The sequence below is a fragment of the Phalacrocorax carbo genome, chromosome 6 (genome assembly GCF_963921805.1).
Source record: "Phalacrocorax carbo chromosome 6, bPhaCar2.1, whole genome shotgun sequence".
NCBI classification, from domain to species: domain Eukaryota; kingdom Metazoa; phylum Chordata; class Aves; order Suliformes; family Phalacrocoracidae; genus Phalacrocorax; species Phalacrocorax carbo.
The window spans coordinates 48,030,677-48,052,931 of record NC_087518.1 but is presented as its reverse complement, the minus strand read 5'-3'; the positions used below and the strand labels follow the sequence as shown (position 1 = coordinate 48,052,931).

At 41.1% G+C, this 22,255-nt stretch overlaps 2 protein-coding genes across 4 annotated transcripts in view; both read right to left on the bottom strand.

Moving 5' to 3' along the window:
• BEND5 (BEN domain containing 5) overlaps positions 1-10,712 on the bottom strand; it is a 32,484-nt gene extending 21,772 nt beyond the window's left edge. Inside the window, exon 1 of one of the 3 annotated variants that reach the window (XM_064455130.1) lies at positions 10,212-10,712. In XM_064455130.1, the coding sequence (XP_064311200.1) occupies positions 10,212-10,428 (217 nt within the window). In that variant the 5' untranslated portion in view covers positions 10,429-10,712. The remainder of the gene's footprint in view (positions 1-10,211) is intronic. The other 2 variants (XM_064455129.1, XM_064455131.1) reach the window with 2 other exon arrangements.
• AGBL4 (AGBL carboxypeptidase 4) overlaps positions 1-22,255 on the bottom strand; it is a 984,974-nt gene that overhangs the window by 387,427 nt on the left and 575,292 nt on the right. The window lies entirely within an intron of this gene.

Here is a 22,255-nt window from a genome sequence, read left to right as displayed (position 1 = left end):
TCAGTTGCAGTTTATAAAGTAAAAGACACTTAAGAACCAAAGCAAAAAACCCACAATCACAGGTATACTTGGTGCTTCAGAGCAGGTACGCACACGAAGCTTGAAAGGGTATGGATTCCTAAGTGCCGCTTAAGCACAAAAACAATAATTGATATTGCTGTGACTGAGAAGGAAAACAGCATGATAGTACCAAAAAAAAAAGCCACCTAGTTTATTTGAAACTGGAAAAAAAGACTTACAAATTTCTTTCTTAGCTAACTTAATGCAACATTAAAGAAGGACGTTAACAGGAAGAACAGAAGATATTTCAGAAAATATAACGATCCTGCAGGCTCACAAAATATTCAGGATACAGAGGAAGAAAAACTCATCTCATAAAATACATCTCAGCTAGTATACTGAGATTAAGACCACTACCAAGGAAGAAGAAACTCAGAATGACAGTAACAGACAACAGTAGAAATGCAAAAGTTATTTGAAGAGGACAGGTACCACAAAACTTCATGCAGCTACAGGGAGGGATTATGTGCAACACAGGGTTCAACTGAGTGCTGGCACAGTAAATTCAGGATTTGGATAGTATTATTTACTATCTGGTTTTGCATTTTTTTTGCATACTAGGAGAGCTTTGTTGGAAGGACAGAGAAAAAGAGGTTACAGAAATAAACGTAGGGCACAGTGAAAACACTGCATGAAGTATATCTAGTTGGACAGAAAGGTAAAGCTGGGTGTAAGCAGCCAAGCAGATAAAGAGTAAGAAAAAGCAAAACTTTGAGTTGGAAATGACAGAAAAGCTGATGTCCCTTCCCACTCTAAAATCAAGAGAAAAAACAAAAATGGTGGGAAAATATGTTGGGCCATCCTAAGCATAAGGTGAAAAATAGATTTCTGTGTAAATGTCAGAAAGGGAAGCTGCCAACAAATTTAAGTGAGTAATTAGGAATAAAAAGGTTGAGCTAAGAGTTGCCATCATCTGGGCTAGTATCACCCCCAAAAATTTTAGAACACCCCTGCAGCACTTCACCAGAAAAAAATGTCAATAAACACACAAACAAGTAACTAGAAGAACGTTTTCAGAACGAAAAGAAGACTGAGCAAAGAAGTCAGGGAAGAACAATATATCAGGTAGCACTGTGACAAGGCAGGGCCAATAAGCACGTGAAGGTGAAGACATACTCTTCAGGCACTTGCCAAAAAGGCTGTTAAATCTTGTAAAGTGAATTTCAATTAAGTGTAAAGAATAGGAAACAGAGTGAAAATAATTCTTAATCAAACTGGGAAAAGGCAAGAGAGAAAAGTCTTAAGCTGCCACTTGACAGGTTTAGAGATGATGGGTAAGAAGGACGATGGGCCAGAAGCCTGAATCAAGAGTGGTCACTGATGATGGACAGAAAGCCACACGTTTCGTACAAAGGCACTAAAGAATGGGGAGAAAGGTGAAGGAGCCAAACAGGACAGATATAAACAACTTCTAAGTTCTGTCTGAAGCCCTACATCAAGACCGGCTCTCCTTCATTAATATTCAATACAATAATACAAGTACATTCACACAGCACGGACCTGTTGCTGCTCTCACAAAAAAAATAATCTACCATGCCAGCTACTGAAGGAACAAATGTTGAGATCTGAATGAGCATGAACAACAGAGATATTCAGTTTAATACTGCTAGAATTTAGAGTTTTTGATATGGACCCCCATTTGTAGTCAAATTTCTAATGTACATTAAGACGTTCAAATATTTTACAACACTCTCCTTTTGCACATGCTTATTTCTCAGCAGCCTGTTCAGATTTCATAGAAGCTTAGAATGTCTTGAGTTAGACGAAACCCGCAAGGATCATAAAGTCCAGCTCCTGTCCCTGCACTGGACAACCCCAAAATTCACACCATGTCTCTGAGGGCATTGTCCAAGGGCTTCTTGAATAGCATCAGGCTTGGTGCAGTGACTGCCTCCCTGGGGAGCTTGTTCCAGTGCCCCACCACCCTCTGCTTGAAGAACTTTCTCCTAATATCCAACCTAAACGTCCCCTGGCACATCTTCCTGCCATTCCCTTGGGTCCTGTCATTGTTCACCAGAGACAAGAGATCAGCGCCTGCCCCTTCTCCTCTCCTTGTGAGGAAGCTGCAGATCACGATGAGGTCTGCCCTCAGTTGCCTCTTCTCTAGGCTGAACCAACCAAGTGACTTGAGCCACTCCTTGTATAGTTTTTCCTCTAAACCCTTCACCAACTTCATGGCCCTCCTCTGGACACTCTCTAGTACCTTTATATCCTTAATGTACTGTGGCACCCAAAACTGCACCCAGCACTCGAGGTGAGGCCATGCCAGTGCAGAGCAGAGTGGGACAATCCCCTCCCTCGACCAGCTGCAACACAGGGCTCGATGCCCCCCAGGGCACGGTTGGCCCTCTTGGCTGCCAGGGCACACTGTTGGCTCATGTTCAACTTGCCGTCGACCAGAACCCCCAGGTCCCTCTCCACAGCGCTGATTTCCAGTCTTTTGTTCCCCAGTCTGTATGTACATCGAGGGTTGCTGTGCCCCAGGTGCAAAATCCAGCACTTGCCCTTGTTAAACTTCATACAGCTGGTGATTGCCCAGCTCTCTAGTTTGTCTAGATCTCTCTGCAGGGCCTCTCTGCCCTCAAGAGTAGGGCTCTTCCCAATTTTGTGTCATCAGCAAATTTAGTTAGTACTCCTCAGCAGATTTACGGAGCATCAGCCTGAATGTAAGTCCAACCTGTGCTGCAAGAAAAACTTAGATATATCTTCTCTCTTATTTCCCACTATTAATATGAAATCTATTTCTTAACTCAAAAGTTAATACAAGGTCTCTTCAAAAATAATTAACCAAAAGGAAAATGGCTTAAAACCAAAACTCTGCTAGAAATTAATTATTATTCTTTTATCCTTTGTCAGCAAAACCCTCCCTTCCATTTAACTTTTAGTGGTATTAGAGTCTGCAGCAGAAACTGATGGAGCTGGAAGAACAAGTAAAGAAAAGACATTGTGCTTAGAAACAGGAAATAATGCTCTTCACAAGTCTGACAACAGTTTTAATCCTGGATCCAATATTTACTTAAATACTGACCTTGAATAACTCAACCTTTCCATCTTACTGTCCCCATCTATCCCACTGAAGCGTTGTGCAGATTTGTTAATATTTGTACAATACTCTGAACACGTTGAACACAAAGGATTATGGCTATTATGGAACAACTCTCTTAATCCTTTCTGAAACAAATACAGTAATACAATATTACCATTAAATTAAAAAGAAGAAACCCTGAAAACAAGTAGGACGTTGAAATGCTGTCTCTGAAATCGCTCCTCTGTACCTACATTTGAAACTCAACTATGGGAGTTATTTTTTGGAAGTTTGAACACGGTAAGTATTTTACAAAAAAACTATTTATAATAAAAGCTATTTCTTCCTTTAAAAAGTTCAAAAGTTCATTTAAACAGATCAGCAATCTCAGTGACAGCTACAATTTGTCAATCTGGCTGCCCTGACTGGACAGTCTGTGTCATACTGTAAAATTATATTAAAACCAAACCCAGATTATAATTTCATGATCACAAAGGCCACAAAACCACGGACATACTGCCTACCAGCTCTTCAGCAGATAAAGCAGCAGTCTACAGGGAACACTCCAGGAGGCCTCTGCAACTATCTCTGCCCAAGGAATGAGCTTGCTATGGAAATGGTGGGTAGATTTATGCATTTTTTAGTTTCCATACAAAAATTACATTGTGGTTCAGCCTCTACTATTTTTAAGGGTTTCTTTTTAAAAAGCAAATAATTGACTGACTGGCACTTAGGCAATTCACTGGGGGGAAAAAATGTTTTACTGTTAAATTATGAAAACAAAAACATTAACTTAAATTTTTTTCCCTTTTCACTTCCCTGCAAATTTTAGCATATTTTAATTAGTCAGTGTTAGTTACCATAGCTACCATAACCATACTATCTTTGAAGTCAATTTTATTAAAATCCTGATATTCATACTTTTATTGTATCATAGTTAAGCTTATACAGCATTTACAAGCATAACTTGTGTTATGTGATGCAACGTATGTACTAAGATCAAGAGAAAGAAAGCCTAGGTCATGTGTATGTCTTTATGTGATAAAAATAAGTGACTTCTGACTATTAGAATAAAGCAAAAAGCAAACATGACTGAGGAACAAGCAGGTCAGTTGAGAAGGGTTTAAGACCAAAAAACCAAGATTATTTATTTCCAGAATAAGCACAGTGACACAAGAAAATATAAAACTATATATAAGGGTAAAATCTTCTTGCTCAGATAAACCCCAGCTTTTTAATTCCTTTTTACTGGCACTTTATCCTGCTGATGACATATAACCACCACCACTATCATAAGAGTTATTCCAAGCCACTACTTACCAGCCACAGTTTTAAACATTCCAAAATTTTTTTGCTGCTGCCACTTAAGCTTTGCATGAATGTGCCATATTAAGACTTCAACACTGAACAAACAGAAATGACATTAAAAAACCAAAAACTGTATAAGCCCTTCATATCTCAGATATGCTCCTACAGCATAATTTAGAAGGGGAGAAAAACCCCACCCTTCAGCTTGAAAGAATTAAACCAGAAATGGATCAAACACAAAATGAGTGTGAAATTTAGCTTTAAATATTCTTTATGAATACTGCCACACTCGTATTCAGGACTGTAGTTAAGAATGTGATATAGTTACTGTTACATAAAATGATTTGATGAACCTCTGTATAGAGCCAGATCTTTCACCTGGTAAAAAGGTAACACAGCAGTAGCACGTCATTTACGTATCTGACAAAGTAGGCCATGCACCTCAAATATCACAGTAGAAAGTTAAAAAAAAAGAAAAAAAATTTTAAATCATATTTTGAATAAGGTTATTTCAGCACTGTGCAACCCGCCGAGTTTACTTTCTCTCTATGGCTGCAGAAGGCCATTCACATGGCAAGACCCAATGCCCACGACTTGCTACTCAAGGGCAGTGACACACAAGCTTGTCCAAAGGCACTCCGGAACTATCCCACAAAATGTCAAGCTACTTAGAAAGAGTCTGTGAGGAACCATTACCACTACTGGAAGGTTTCCTACAGCCTCCTCCCAGCACTTCTTTACTCAGGGCCACACTCGGGATCACCCAAGAAGCAGTTGCACACCTTATTTTTTTCCTGGTGCCATTTCTCCCCAGGTCCCTGACAAACACCAGATGAGTTGCATATCATGATAGGGGACAGATCTAGAGCTTTCTAGGATTGAAGAGTTAGCAAATGCTGTCCCTACCACAATAGTTCATTCAGTCTACAAACTGCCCCGGGAAAGGAAATGCAACATGTGGGCTATGATGGGATGGAGCATGGGCACACAGCAGCCACAGCCATGACCTGCTCTATGTACTCCAGCTCCCCAGGATGCATGTATATGCCAAATAGCACATGGGAAAAAAGGCACAAAGATGTACAAGACTACAGAAGTACCAATGAAAGCTTCACACTATTGTTATACATCAAGCCCACTTCCTGACCTATGTTCTGTATATTCTTGATATAATCCAAGATCTCACCTTGTAAATTTTCACCTATTCCAGCACTTGACGAAGGATCTTTCCTTCATCTGTTATCCATATCGAAGAAGCCTGCTTCAGCTTCTTAGTGTGTATCCACCCTCAACCTTATTCAAAACTCAGTCCTAGAATAATTTAATTTTAAATTGTTCTGGGAACAGAGATTTTACATCTTTCTGAAATACACAGCAAATTACCTCACCATAAGCTGTCCAAGCTTTTAAAGATTAAAAAAAAAATTGCCTAACCTATTTTAGTAAAAAGTGGAGCATAACATTTTATAAAGGGGCAAGAAAGAATATGGATGCACACAGGTATTAACACATCTGATGTGGCAGCTAGGGAATTGCCAGGAGAATCTGATGGAGATGCGTTTGTTACGATTGTGTGGGTGGAAAATGTTGAAGGCAGCAGCTAGAGAGAAAAATTATTTACTGTAGCCAGGAAAGAATGCCTCCAATTAGAAGACAGTCACTATTAAGTTGTTAACAAATGTAGCCCAAAGTAGTGAATTTTAAGAGGTCTCCAAACCTCAGTTCATTCCACCTAATACTCATCACTTTGCAAAGCAAGAAAAGGCTCCAACAGAGTCACCTAAGGACCATGCTAGCTCATATAAGGTGTGTATGCTTACAGACAAGATTCTGCTAGTGACTATATTGGACAAATGTGAAAGTTGCAAGTGGCACATATTTCAAGAACAGGGACCAGAAAAACAGCTTTCCAGCATTTTGAGGAGAGGACAGAAAAGAAGAAAAAAAGGAAGGGTGTGGATGACCAGAAAGACAGACTCAAACTCTTTCTGAAAAGCCATCCACTGTTTTTGTATTCTCAACAACATAGACCAGTTAACATGCCACCTCAAAAAGCTGCTATATAGTGAAACTCTAGTCTGCTGAGCTGTATTTTCCATTCAAGAGGTAAATAAAATTATTCATTTATTACTATGTAACATCAGCTGCCTGTTAATCAAATGCTGAACTTTTATGGCACAAAACATTAATTTTAATGCCTTCTATGGCTCAGGTCTAGAACTGTCTTAGTCAGGGGTTAACCTGTCTGGTTTGAGCCCTAGTCTTTAGCTAACTTTTGAAAAAAGTCAAAGGTTCACAGACCAACACATACCACCACTATCAGCAGTTCTCAATCATACGCACAAGCACACACAAGGGAAGCGTACAGCTGCTCAGATTTCAACTATCACACCACTGTACTACTACTACATATTACTTCTTACTGAAGTATTCAAAAGTAGTATTTGTCTCCTCAAGATACCAAGTCTATCACAATTACTTGGTGCTGTGAGCATGCCCACCTTAATTCCCTCTTTTTTTTTTTAATTTAGTTTTTATTGTTGTGATACCTTTACAATAGCAGTGCTCTCCCCTCTGCAGCAACAATAACATTCCTCACAAGTGTACAGGCTTCCAATCATCCAACCTCAGCACAAAGGATCGAAGAATTGATTCCAAGACTGTCCCTGAGAACAATTCTTTCAGTAACTCTTTACACAACCAGTGCTCCAATAAAACTCTGTACTATGGGCATGAACATGTATTTATCCTGTGTGAAGTCCTACTTTACAAGGGTAAAAGTTTGAAAAGTATCTAAATTCCTTTAACAAAATAGGAAATGAAAACTTTCAAAATGAAAAATCAAGATGCTAATATGGGTCTTATATCTGTGTTCTTCCTCTACTCCTTCCTTTTTTTAGGTCACTAGAAAGGAAAACCAAGTGGATCTGTTTCTCAGACTACGATTAACTCCCACTGCACCGACAGTGTTTGATCATTAAAATATATATAAATAGGTACAACTTTGCCTAATTGAGAAGCCTTGTTAAATCAGTGTATGAAAACTGGATGCTATTCAAACTGTAAAAGAACACAGTGCAGGCTCAAAAAATAAAAGAGATTACTTTTTCCCCTGTTATTCTTTTTTGTGTTTGTTTGTTTAATTTAATATGTGTACCATGACTTTGGTTGAAGCCTGTTCCTACTGGGGAATCCTTGGACCAAAGCAGTAAATCCTTAAAGCCACTGATGTACTAATTTGTGCAGGCAAGGGTTCCTTCCATGAATTCAAAAACCAACTTACTACGTATATTTTACATATAAAAGCAACTTTACACACATTATTTACATTACTACTAAGGTAGGCTGGAATCCTTTAAATGAAAAGTTCTACTATAGTCTGTGAAATGTTACTGCAGACTTGTAAAACTATTTTTCAAACTAAAGCAGTTTGCATAACATCAGATTTGTTGTGTTTGCCATAAAAAGTTGTCATAATCTGTAAAAATATAGTGGGTCACTATAAAACAAAAATTTTGCTAAGATGTCTTCACGCAACATTGACTTTTCTCCTCGGGACTTCATCCATTAAAAAAAAACAAACACCAATATTAAAACTCTGGGGAGAAAGTGACAACTTTAAAAGTAAGTAAACATATATTGTATACAAAGGATTAATTCAGCTATTATATTTTTACATGGTACAGGGTGGAAAGAAGAACAGAAATAAGGCTTCATTTGGTGTTCAGGTGAGAAGTTTTCCAAGCAAATTACAGATCTAGTCGGACACACTGAGATGTGACAGATGTAATAAAGACAGCTGTACGTTTCTTTGTGGTCCTGGCTCATCAGGAGAATTTTCTGTAGAATTTAAATCTCTGGGGAGCAATTAGTGCAAATCACTAATACAGGTAACAAGTTGCGTTCTCTGGAGGAAACCACGTATACTGATTTGTTCTGGTTCAAGAGAGATGAAACAAAGAGAAACTGTACAGAAGAGTACTTCTCTTAGTTATGTAGAGACTCTGCCTGGAACAAGGGAACTGAGAAAGTAGGTGCACTTTCTGCTGGAAAACTGAGGCAATCTGTTAGGCTCAACATGTGAGCAACATGCCTATTACTCAATACTTCTCTGAAACACTTTCGTTAGATTGAGATGAATGTGACGAACAGAATGGGCACTGCTGCTGCAGTTTCCTGTTGAGAAAGAGGAAGGTGAAGTCCAACTGGGATGCCTCTGAGAAGAAGCCAAGCAAACCCTGGACACTGACACTGCTGTCTTCCATGGATGTGTCGGGTAACTCGCAAGAAATACTTCCTACATCAATTCTCCTCTGTTATAGACAGGACAAACAAAACAGGGTGGCATAAGACAACAAAAACTTGGCAGGACCATCCACTCCTCTGGTAGGCTCTCTCATTAATTCTCCTCAACTCCTGGAGTTGCAAATATTCAGAAATCAGAAAAGCTTTACAGGGAAACAACATACACATTTGTCTGTTTCTTGTTCTTTCCAGGCATCTGTTCATGGCCAGTACTAGAAACAGCATAATGGTAAAAGTCACCAAGTCAGGGACCAAACAGACCACCACCAGGCTGAACTGGTTTAGGAACTATTATTTTCAAAAATAAAAATAAAAAAATACTAGAGTTTTATGAGCCTTTAACACCAAACTACTCTGTTTAGAGACCAGAACTCAGTGGTGCCTTCTTAGAACTCAATACTAGACAATGGGGTTTCTTAAGCCCATTCCGTAGTTGGGGAAGCGGACATAACCAGTATTTCTCCCCAAGTGGAAGAGTCAGGATCAGAAACCAGTGTCCTCTTTGCTACCCAGACTGACACTTCAAATGGTCACTGCAGTCTTTCAATAGCCTATTGGGCCAATCCACGCTAGCCAGTAATTTGCTACAAACAACATAAAACTTCTTTTCTACGTCAACTCAGACTACGGCAGCGTGTTTTCTGTGGCTTCAAGAAAACTACAGAAAGTCTTCACAGCAACATGCTGCCAAAAAGTTCTGATTTAGGGGAAACACAGAGCAGAAGCACCATCTTACACTGGCTGAACTCATTTAAATGGCCAAAATATGGGCTTATTTCTCAATATACACTTTAATTGGTCCTCTTAGCTAGAGAAGCATTTGTAAGTTAAACATGGAACAAACCAAATGTAGCAAAACCAAGCTTAACAGGCAGAGTATCTAAAGGTCTGGTACCACTACTGCCTTCCAATTTGTGAAGTCACTTAAACTAACAAAGTGGATATAAAACAGTACCCTTCTAATGTGACAACATGCCGCCAAACTGCAAAGGTATATAAATGACTCCATGCACTATAAATACACTGTGCACGAAAACATTAACTTTTTTTTTTTTTGGGGGTGGCGAGCAGCGGGGTAAAGTTTCTGACTCCATCCCCTTCCACCGTGTAACAACGGGTACTAGCAGGGGCTCCCGCGTTATTTTGGGAACGGCTCCGCCGGAGCACCACGAGTTGGGGGTAGGGGCGCGGCGCCGCCCGGCGGGAGCAGCCGCCCAGCGGGACCCCCCCACACACCCCCCACCGCCAGCAGGCCCTCCCCGGGCCTGGGGCCGCCCCGGCCCCGCCGTGCCCCGGGAGGTGCCCTCCCGCCCCCGGGCCTCCCGCAGCCCCCCGCCCGCCATGTGCCGCCCGGGCTCTGAGCATGTGTCGGCGCGATGCCGCCCCCTCCTTCTCTCCCTCCCCCACCTCCGCGGGGAGGGGGCCGCATTTGGGGCTTCCCCTGGCCCGGCCCCCCCTCTCCCCCACCCTTCCACCCCCCCCCCCCCCGCGGCCCGGCCCGGCCCGCCCTCACCTGCCAGCGCCAGGATCTGGGCCTTGTGGAGCAGCAGGCGGTCGCCCCACTCCCCGGGGCTCTCGTCGTCCTCCTCCGCCTCCTCGGGGTTGCGGTACACCGTGTAGACCTTCTGGTTATCGAAGTCGAGCTGGGACGTGGGGCTGAAGTCCTGGACGCAGGAGACGGGCAGGGCGTAGCAGACGTTGTCCTCCAGGAACCGCACAAAGGCGTACATGGTGCGGCGGGCGGGGCGGCCGCGCCGGTCCCGCGCTCCCCGCTCTGTTATTGTTCCTCAAAATCCGCCTCTGCGCTCGGCTGAGCTCGCCTGGCCGCGCCGCCAGCCGGGCGGCCGCCAGCTCCGGGCAGGCACGAGCAATCCAACGCGGAGCGACGCGAGCCGGGCTGCCGGGCGGCGCGGGGCGGGTGGGGGCCGGGGCCGGCTGGCGGCGGCGGCGGCGGGAGGAGCGGAGCGGCCCCCGCCCGGCTCGCCCGTCTCGGCCCGCCCGGGGCCCCATGCGGAAACACCCCTTCCGCTGGCCCCGGCCTGTCCCGGCCCCTCAGCGCCGCGCGGGCTCGAGTCGTCGCCCGGCAGGCCCCGGCCTACCCCGGCCGCCCGGGAGCGGCCTCGCACCTCCGCCGCGGAGGTGTTGGTGCGAGGCGGGAAGGTGCGCCCGCCGAGAGGCTTTCGAGGGCTCACCCGGACCGGGCGGCGGCTTGGCCCCTGCCACGCACCTGTGCCAGAGGGACGGCTCCCGCCCCTCGGCCGCGGCGCCCGGTGGGCTGAGGGGGTCCTGGCAGCGGCGCTCACCCTCCGGGCCCCGTTGCTCAAACTCGTCCCCAGTGAAGGCCGCGCGAACTCTTTCCAAGTTAAAATCCCCTCACACCTGTTCCAGAGAAATAGGCCGCGTGTGGAGGTGTCGCAGCGAGGGGGCTGGTCGGGCCTAGGCCAGGGCAGTGGCGACGAGTGCAGGGAGAAGGGGCCGGAGGGACCCCTGAGAACCTGTGGCCGTGTGAGGAGAGGAGACCAGCTCCTTCATGGCCAACCAGAACGGCAGAGAACCCCATGGTCATCTGCCAGGTATCAACAGAATCCGAACATCTGTTTTTACCTGAAGGTCTTCAGGGTAACGCAGAACCACCTGCAGTCAGTGGTATTGTCCAAGGGTGACTGCTGGAAGAACTCAAAAGGTGCCCTGTCCTCCCCCAGAGAGAGCAGAGAAATTCTGTACAGCTGCGTAATAACAAGGGCTAGAGACCATACCATTTTTAGCAAAAATTCCCAAGCTTTCAGAGACAGGTACACACTGAGTATAGATGCTTTGCGCTTCCTGTAAGAAAAATAACACGGCAACATTGCTTATCATTCATGTCCAAGTTTCCAATGCTGAAATCTGTGTTCCCTGATCAGACTTAGGAGCAGAACAATACTACATGGAGAATTATCTAAAAGCAAAGAAAAAGTAATCACAGAATTAGTAATAAACAGCAAGAGAGGCTCAGTGGTTTTCTGTTTGCAAAAGGCCAACATAAAATGAAACCAAAATGCATTATTTTTCTGGTTTGCATATCCCTAAGCCTTTGCAGTAGTATCTTGATCCATTACATTGAGCTTAACCACACTGAACTTGTCTTTTCTATTTATCCTTTATGGACCTCTTAGTACATGGGAACAGACCACAAGCTGGAAAACCTGAAGTCAAGTTTTGACTAAGCACTGACGTGGGTTGCCCAGAGAGCTTCTGGAGTTTTCATCCTTGGAGATAACTCAAAAGCCATCTGGACATGATCCTGGGCAACCTGCTTCTGGTGGCCCTGCTTGAGCAGGAGGCTGGACAAGATGACCACCAGAGCTCCCTTTGAATCTCAGCCCTTTTGTGGAAGTATCAGAAACTTATACCCAGCAAAAATCTGTCTTTCTCTTAAGCAACACATGAAAACATAAGGAATGCATACAGGTGTAGTTAAGCCGATGTAAGTATTTCAGTAACAAGCTGTAAACTTCCCGTACAATAATGGCAGCTTTATTATTTTAGCAATTACAGAGTTTTGCAAATACTTCAGTTTAAGATTGGGGATTTAAATGGCAGTACTTTATGTTAACAATAAAGTATTGCCAGACTGGTATGTAATTACAGGCAAATATAAGTCTGCTACAAAGTATGGATGACAAATGTATTCTAGTAGCTAGGCTGCAAGGGAAATGAAATTCCAGCAAAGATTGTGTTGCTGATCAAACAATAACAGCTGCTGTAGCACTCCTATCTCCTCTACCTTGTGTTACAATGAAGGTAAAAGGAGTTGCAGAAAGGCAGCAGGACAGACTGATAGCTGGAATTACTCCATGGACACTATTAAAATTATGTGAAGGACAATTTTGTCCCACTAAGTTCAGTGGCTAGTGAGGGATTTGGTACACTGACTCTTACCAGGATTGTATTTACGCTGCAGCTGAATTCTATTAGCAACATCTAAGACTGCCGTCGAGGGAAAGGAACACAGGAAAATGGAGAAACTAGAAATAACAGGGGAAATGAAGGACTCAAAAGTTAGGTTGTCTTGGAGGGGGGAAGATGTCTTCAGGTACCAAGGAGGCCTGGCTAATTTGCCCCAATGAAAGAAAACTGAAAGACTTTTTGTGGAGGCAACTAGTGTAATAGTGGTTTGTTTTTTTTTTGTTTGGGGTGGGTTTTTGTTTGTTTGGTGTTTGGTTTGGTTTTTTTTCCAGAAAAGGAACACTCTAAACTATTATTTGCAACATTTTACATTTGAAGGTTCAGTTACAGCAAAGGCTGTAAAGATTTCTTTATCAGCAGCAAAAAAAAGGTCTCAGATCCTTTAGAAAGCCCGTTTCTTCTCCACGGAAGGACGTTTTTGGGAACAGATTAAGGGTCAGGATGATAAATACACGTTTACACTTGGTCACTAGCACACACATTGAGCCAGAAGGCATTGTAATGCTAAAGAATTAATAATGAGCCCATACTTTTCTGCCTACAAGGAACAGTGTTAATTTCTAGCTTTAAAATCAATAGATTACCTGCCCTGGTTAGCTGTGAAGCTGAGGAAAAGATCCATTTAAGTGCAGAGTGAAACACACAAGTACTGTCACTCCTTTTGTTTGGACCTTTCCCATTTCTGCTAATGGTTAGCCAGCTGTTTTAACACTGAGGTTAGCTTGAGGTTTAAAGATTTAAGCTATTTTAAAGGTGTGGATTTTAAAACCCATTGTTAAGGGAATTACTGGATTCTCACCAGATTTAAATCCTCTAGCAAGTCCAGCCTTTTAGAAACAACACAGCCTTGCTGAGTAGTAGATTGTCATACTTTCAAAATACAAATGAAGCCTCATCTTAAAAGTAAAAGTGTCACTCCAAGAGTCAGGAAGCCACAAAGCACAGTCCTAGCCCTTGTGGGACTCCTGAGTGGCTGTTTCCTGGAACACTACCTATATTTTGCTGCTGTTATTTCTCTTGAAAAGTGAAAAAATTGTTAAAGCAAAAGCCGGTGCCTGCTGTTTTGTTGTGCACTCTGTTTTCACTTAAAGATGTAAAATGAAAAGCTAACAGTACCAAGAATAGTTACAGAGGAGCTGTATCTCTTTCACAGCAAAACATTAAAATTAGGCTCATCAGTCACATTACTTCCATGTTTAATATCGAGACCTCAAGGGACACCATAATGAGTTTAAATCTACTGATGAAGAAATTCCCATTTTGTTTTACCAGTCAAGTGGAGGGGTTTCACTGCTACCTGATTACTCAGCAAAAGCAGTAGACTGGACTACTGGTGGAAATCCCTACACATTCAATATGCGGATTAGAAAACATTATTGTTTTCTTGTGAATTTATTTATCCTCCAAATAGTGCATTTCTTACACAATTGTTTCAAGCTCAAATACACCATGAAGGAAAGCTATATTCACAATTTTTTTAGGTAACACTGTGTTTTAACAATGGCATTTAAAATCATAAAGAATAACAATGCAGAAGAACTGAAGACTGTTCAAAGGTTTATGTATGTACACATCTACTCACATTCTGGTTAATTTTTACCAAAGTATGCTCAATAGGGTGGTCAGAAGATACCTCTGTTCCATAGTACCTCATTTTTTATCTTATGATAAAGTGCAAGATGAAGTCATTTCCAGATATAAATGAACCTTCCTCTTAACAAAGTCATATACAGCTTCTAGGTGTTTTGAGATAGAGAGGGTGGTTGGGAGGGGGATCTGCTAACTAGACAAACAGAGCAGGGCAGGCATTCCACAGGGTTGTTTCCCTTCAGATTTTTAAATAATTTTTAACTCTTAAGACACTGTTGCCACACTACTTTCAGCGTCACAATGATTACATATAAAATTCCATCAAAGGAAAAAAAAGAGGTCCAGTTCCTGTGTGATCCTAGAAGATGGACAAGAAAATATTTGTGTCCACAAATAATTTCTGAAGCGCTCCAGTACCAAGAGAATAGTATGGGAACTTAAATTACACAGATAAATTCTTAAGATTTAATCTTTTGAAATCTATGGCCTTAAACCATCCTCAGAAGAAGAAGGGCATCACTGCAAAGCTATTTAGTCCCAATTCCTGAGAGAGATCTAACCTTTCTTGGGTCTGAGGATAATACTCAATCATCTTTTACATTAAACTCTCACATTCTAACAGAATATTCTTTCAAAGAAATGAAACCTAAGGAACACTTTATGGACCCATTCGCATAGGAGACACTTATTTCCCAGCTGGTATATTCTGTAGCATGAAAAGGTAACGATTAAGCCAAAGTGACCACTGGAGAAGGCACTTTCCTCGCTGTTAATGACTGGCTGGAGAAACCAAGCGCCACAGAAAAAGCCAGGCAGTCATTAACTGCTGAAAATTCCTGACCTAAAGGTCATTATAACTATTATAAAACTGGAAAATGAAAAAGTAATTATTTTCTTTGGGTTTTTATATGTATTGAAAAGATAAAATTCCAGTGTCTGTTGCTGTGGATACTGGCCTGTAAGATACTTATTTTTCCCACTCTGGCAGGCTATGCAATGGATAGATCTGGGACTGGCAACCCTTCAAGAATGTGCGCCAGACTGTATTTTCCTTTTCCAAATTACAGGTTAAATGTGCCCACAGAAAGTCAACAGGAATCAGGAGATGCTGCCAGTCGGCCCTGTCTTGCCTTGGTGTGAGGCAGTAATTCTCCCCACTCTCGCCCAGTCCTTTGCTCAGTGGGAGCCAGGTGCTGGGTTGTCTGGGAGCTGCAAATGACTCTCAAATCATTGTGACTTTCAGCTCCCACCCTGCTGTATACCATTCCAAATCTTGCTAAATACCATCTTCTGTACTCAGGCAGTATACTGTTTTCCATGCTATAAACTTCATGCCTGAGAGGAAAGTAGGAAAGACATTTTCTTTGAGCTGACTCATGCGTGGACTCACCTTTAAAACATGTCTTTCTGGTACCACTGCCACCATCTTTAAGAACTGCTCTGAAGACAATATTGCAGTTGCAGCCCAAATGATCTTTAATGCTGTTACCATCCACTGACAGCTGCAGCCTATATATTTTCACTCTATCTGGAAAATCCATGTGAGATTTTCCTTTTCTTTTTTTAAACCAGACTTTCCCCTGGCTTTTGACAGGCATTTTACTAATATGACTCTAAAAGTAGCTTTACATACAGAGATTTTGCACCACTGCAAGAATTTGATTTCTTCTGTACCTTAGATGACAAAGTGACTTTCTTTTGGCAAGGACTAAAATCTTTTTGTAACCTTTGGACTTCAGTGTAAAATCATTACTAGACACTTCCTGTGATTATGTTATGCTTTAGACAGAGCTTCTGAGTAAGATGGTATTAATGACCCTTTTTCATAATATTTCCATTTTGGCTTTCTATTCTCACATCTGTACAGCACTGTTCTGTCTTGAACCGGCATTTTTGTCTCATACCGCTCCTGCAGCCCTTCTCTGCATAGACCTATTCTGCTTGAGAGGTTCACACAAGTAATATGGGTTACGTACTGAAGAAAAGGAGGTCGACTACTGCTGACGGCTTTTTGTCTAGAATGGTACCTCCACATACTGACACTTCCCCTTTCCTTCAGAAGTCTGATCTTAGCAGGAGACTGGACAGGCTCTAGAGAAGGTTCTTGCTATTTTGGAAGGTTCTGACAATCAGCAGCAGCAGGAATGGGATTGCATAAGTGAGGTCAGAGTCAAAATTGCTTGAAGAGATATGTTTTCATGCCCCAGTGCTTTTTAATTCCTCCTCGTCATACTCTTTCTAATACCTTTCAGGGCTGGCTCTATTTCAGTATAAAGTGAGTTTTCAGAAAATATTCCCAGGAATTAGTGCTCACATCTCACCACTTCAGAAGAGAAGGTAGAGTTTTCTACTTCTAATGAAAGTCACAATCAGAGATGGACCAGCAACTCCTCTGAAGAACATCAGCTAATATGAGCACATAAAGTCCTGTTGTGGAAGGTGAATGGGAAGTAACAGAGCCTTCCTCAGCTGTGTCTTGTTAACAATCACATTTAAATTGGAACAACATTGGTCTTCACCATTGGCAAACTGCTTGGAACTGAAAAGTGCAAGTGGTCATTGATATAAAAACCTTCACTATACTCCATAAACCTCTCCACTCCAATGAAGACCAAGCACCTTTATCATTTATGAGTTACAAATGAAGTTGCACCTGGTCTGCACTCTTAAGTGAATTTTTAAAAAACCCCAAACCAACAAGCAAATGTTAACTGGAAGAAGTTGCTGTCACCCAACTCCTGAAAATAATCGGATAACTATGATAGACCACAACAGAAATTCTTCTAGTTCTTCAAGGAAGATAACTCCTTGTATCTCACACAGCATAGAAAATGGGCATTCATCTTTGCCCCACTTACAAGGAAGGTCTTCCCTCTAGAATGAAAATGGCACAGGAAACTGATAATCCAAGAGGTGTTTGAAACCTCAAGGAGCTTCATGCTTTGCTAGTATTTTCCACAAAAACCCTGAGCGGCATCTATTGTGCAGTAATAATTAACATTCAGGGGAATCAGGATCTTTTTTAAAGGCTGCCACAGTATTCCTCATAACAAAGAAAGCTTTGTTTCATAAAGAAATATCTTGTACTAGGATACCCTAGGGAAACTCTAGTTTTGTTTTGGTTTTTTTTTTAAACAAAGATGGGAATTTTTGAGTTTGAGGTTCCCTTTAAGTATTCTTCTAACATGAATATATTTAAGGATGCTCTATCAAGTTCATGCATGAAATGTCATCCAGCCGTTAGTATATTTCTATGCAAATACAGCTGTGAAAGCTAATAACTGAAATCTGCATTTTTTTCACATTTCCAGCGTATTATACAACTTCTCATTCTTTCCTGTTTTGTAACTCACATTAGCCTCTCATATCAATAAAACAAAGCTCAGGTTATATTGCCTTCCGCTTAAATTCTCTACAAACATCAACGCTGGACATTTGAATAAGCAATTTAATGTATACATTTTTATTCAGTTCAATATACTGATATTCTCCTGGTAGGAATAAGAATTCTGCAGAATGACTGCAGAGGAACACATCATTCAGAATATGAATTGGAATATTCTCGCAACGCTTTTCAGTGAGAATGGTGTGATATTAAGATTAGATCCTGCATATAATCAAATTTTGATGCTTGTACACACAGTCTGGTACTTCTTTTCCTTTATAAGGTTTGTATGCAAAAACACAGCAATCCAATATTTTGAACATACACCGTCTGCAGATACTACACAGTCCAAACTGATGAAAAAATAATGTCAATAGAAATAAGAAACTGTCTGGGGCACTGCAGCGTATAGACTTTGCTAAATTCATCACAATTAGTTCTACTATTCTGAGGACAGAAAATACTGCAAAACCAGTCTTTCCAGAACAGGTAAACAGGGCTTGTGTCCATCCCTAGATTCAATCTCAGTGTATAGATTGACTCTTCGGGAGCTGTAAATGTTTCCATAATCTTTCACGTTCTCTGGTATGATACACGCAGAATTTCTTCCAAATGGCTCATATTTTTCAAATTCGTTCCCTTTTTATTTACCAGTACATATAAGAGGTAATAAAATAGAAAAGATAAGATACGTGAGGAGACAGCAGGGATTATATTACAAGCAAAAGGTGGCACTACTGAGAATATATCACAGTATTTAGTGAACATAAATAAGCATACCCACAGTTTTTATACAAAAACACAAGAGAGAAGAGACCACAGAGCAAAGGAAGTCTGAATTGTGTTCAAGGGGTAAAACAGAAGCAGCACAGTACAGTAGCTCAAGATACTGCTTTAAATAGTTAACTGGTTGGGAAGTAAGCTAATAATGGTTTAGATAAATTTTCACCTATGAAAAGTGATGAATTAACACATTTCTTAACAAGTAAGGACAGTTCAGTAGACACCATTATCTGCCTTGCCTCTGACCTGGAGGGACTATCTCTACAATGAAAGGAGTAGTCAGTCTCCAAGGGCAAGGCAGTCTTTAATCCCATGGTGTGATTACTAACAAGGACACCAATTATAATTTAACAAAAAGGGGAGAGAGCAATTTCATTATACCAAGGCTTTTATATATACCTTCATGATCAGCTACTGCCTGCAAAGGCATTTCACTGATTTGACACACTGTGCATGACACAAATATTTTGATTTTCTGTGGTGTGTCCAAAACTCACTGAAATCACTCCTGGCCACTATCACAGTACCTTTAAAAAAAAAAAAATTAAATCTGTTAATCAAAAAGAACAAGGACAGTAACAACTCCTGCTCACACCTCACATTCTGAAATGGACTCAAACAGAGGACCTAGAACAGATTCCAGTGGACCTCAGATACCTACATGCAGCTTTACAGTCCAAGAAATCCCGCAGAGTTATTGCTTACCCTGCAGGGCTGTCTCAGAACAAGATCTCAAATACCATCTGTGATCAGTGTGGAAGCTGCCAAAATCCCATCCACAGAAACCATGGAGCACAGAGCATCGAAACTCCCATCCTCCTCTGGAGCAAAGACTGAAAGAGGATACCTCCATCTTCTTACTTTAACAGCCCGAAATTCTCACCTGAAGGTAGGTGTATGTAAAGCTCCTTTCAAAACACAGGCCAAGAGAAACCTCTGTCAAAATTGGCCAGCAAGGCCAGGAGGACACCACAGTAATGTCTCCCATCTTTTATTGATTACCTCCTCACTGGGGCCCTTGCCTGGCAGTGAGATGCCTGGCTTTGGTTCCCCCATCTGGCTGAAGGGGTTCAGACCCCCACTCTGAATCTCCAGTTGTAAAAATCCTTTTCTTCATCTAGATACATATAATTTCCCCAAGTCAAAACTGCCCGAAAGGTGTCTCCCAGTCTCAGGCTCAATGTATTACGCTCAAGTTGACATCCTACAGATCACTTGTAGGTGAGCAAGCTAGTGCAGGGTAACATATTTCTTCCACTGAAAGCAAACTACCTGGAATTAACTCATGCTTTCCAATTGTAAGAGCACATACGTGGTCAGTTACTGTAAATCAGCTGATTTGCAGGAAACTTGTTATTCCTCAGTAATTTATTTAGGGGTCTGTATTCGAGAGAGAAAAGTATTGCTGAAGTGGGAAGTAAGAAATGCAAGTAACAATTAGGCTTACTCTTAAATGCCACAAATAGCTCCAAGGTTATGTTTTCTCTGTCAAAATATTCTCAGTGAGTATACTTGCTGCTCTAACAGTGCGTCACGTGTTTTGGCTTACTTGGAGTTTTGTTTTTTTACACCGTCAGGTTTTAGGACAATTGGAAATGAAAAAAAAGAAGTTTACATATGAATGTCCCATTTTAATTGTTTTAGGTTTGGGGGTTTTTTAAATTGTGGTCCATGCTGAAATAGCAAGATCAATATAAACTCCATGCTTAGGAAGTCTAGGAATAATATTAGAATTTCCTCTGCCTTAATGATTCCTCTGAAATGGCAGCTATTTCTTTGGGATGCTATCTAAATGAACTTCAGCAGTCAGTACTGATGAGTGGTTTATTTACTTGGAAAGTAACATGGGATTCAGTACCTAACTTTGATCTTAGTTTAGAAGTTTTGGTCCTAGTGATATAATTTACCAAGTTATCTCTAGGCAATTAAAATATATTCTATAGTTTAACCTTTGGATGAGGTATAAATACACATAGACACTCCTACAAGGCACTTTTTCTGCCAGTTTGGAAAATGCTAATGTTATAGTCAATAAGTCAACAGCCTGCAATGCTAAATTCTGAAATCAGAAAGAAATTTAGTTCACATTCAACCTGGATATAAAGATCATAAGAATTTCCACTGTTCTGTGTGGGACAGTGAATTTCAAAGACGACTGTATTCTGCCCCAATAATCACGATCTGCACAGCATGTTCAGGTATTGTTGGAGAGATTAAAACCACAAAAACAGAGCAGAACAGCTCAGCATCAGATAATCACAAGCAATTCTATGTCAGCAACAGACAGCTGGAGACATATGCCAGCAATATTGCAAAAGTGGTAAAATGGAGATTTCGTGACAGCAAGGACGTGGGATTCATATATTAAGCTAAAACTCAACCAAAAACATTGAAGTTGTTGTTCACAAGTAACAGCTCTCTGTCACAGTGTTCAGAAAGTCTACCATTTGGCATAAAAATATTTAAAGCAAAAATTAAGCAGGAGAAGGTATTTTTTTCTCTCTTTAATATATTTTGTTGAATCTCTGTATGCTTTCAGTGTTATTGATTATCTTGGACAAAGAGATCAGAATAATTTTTCTAGATCAGCTGGAAGAGCTGTCCAGTTATGTACCAAACTCAAGTTTTGTGAAAAAGTGTGTGAAAAACCAATTTGATGGAATTTCATCTAAGAATATTTGTTTAATGTTTATTGCTTCAAAATACTGTTTAAAAGAAAAGGAACAATGCTGTTTCATTTCAATTTCCAACTTGAGTCATTCTGTTTTTCCCTTCCCCTTGAGTTTCAAGTGTCCATCAACAATTATACTTCTCTGATACACATTCCCTTCTATCCTTGCTTTTCTCTTTCACTTATTTAAACATTTGCTGCTAAAGAGTAAGTAAGTTAAAAAAAAAGAGGCTGAAAAAATCCTTTTATATTTGTTGTGAATCAGAAGAGATAACAGGGAAAAATACTTAGACTTGTGAAGCAAAAAATAATCTACCTTTCCACTGCTTTCTCTCAGCACCTCCCTTATGGTCAACCTCAAAACCTTTTCTTCCTTTTTTTGTAGTTGGCCATGTAAAATCAGGATAAAAAAATTCACAGATCTGATCCTGAAAAACCCCCAAGTTTCCTATTTTCACAAGCATTTATCAGAAAACCCTTTGTATGTTGTGTTTCCTATAAAAATGGAAAATAGCTTGAAAATATTCACAAGAAAGTAAAAAGTCTTCCAATGAGTTCACATCCCCTGCATATGAACAACAGTTTCAAAGCAACGTTTTATAGAGATGGTTAGGCCTGAACGTTTTCTGATTTTATTGCTGAGGCTCTGCCTTTGTATCTCAAGCTTTTTGTTGTAGGACCTTTCCGTGATAAGATTCCTGACGCTGCGACTCTCAGGAACGGACTTGTGAAGGAAGTGACTTGTGAAGACACTAAGACCCCAGCCCCTGAGGTCTTTGTATTTTAGGACTAGGAGCTTGATTCAGACTGAAGAACAATGTAATGCTTGCGGCTCTGATGAAAGATTTTGAAAAACCAATGCAATAAGAGGCGTCCATAGGGAACGGCAGATTGATTGCAACAACAAATGCCAAAAAGTTCTGAAAAGAACAAAAATGTAGTGCTGAGTAAAAGAAATAAAAGAGGGAAAGGATACTAAGAGCTTGCAGGCCTCCAGCAACTTGCCTGCAGATTGCCCTGTGTCTGGGGCAATTAATCAAGAAATTTTCATAACTGTTTTTTACATTGATGCGTAAACTTTGATGATGCTATTCAGTCTAGTTCGGTAGGTGGGGTTGACAGGATCTATCCTAAACTTCAGTGTACTGCAACTTGAGCAGCTCATTGAAGCTCATCTTTT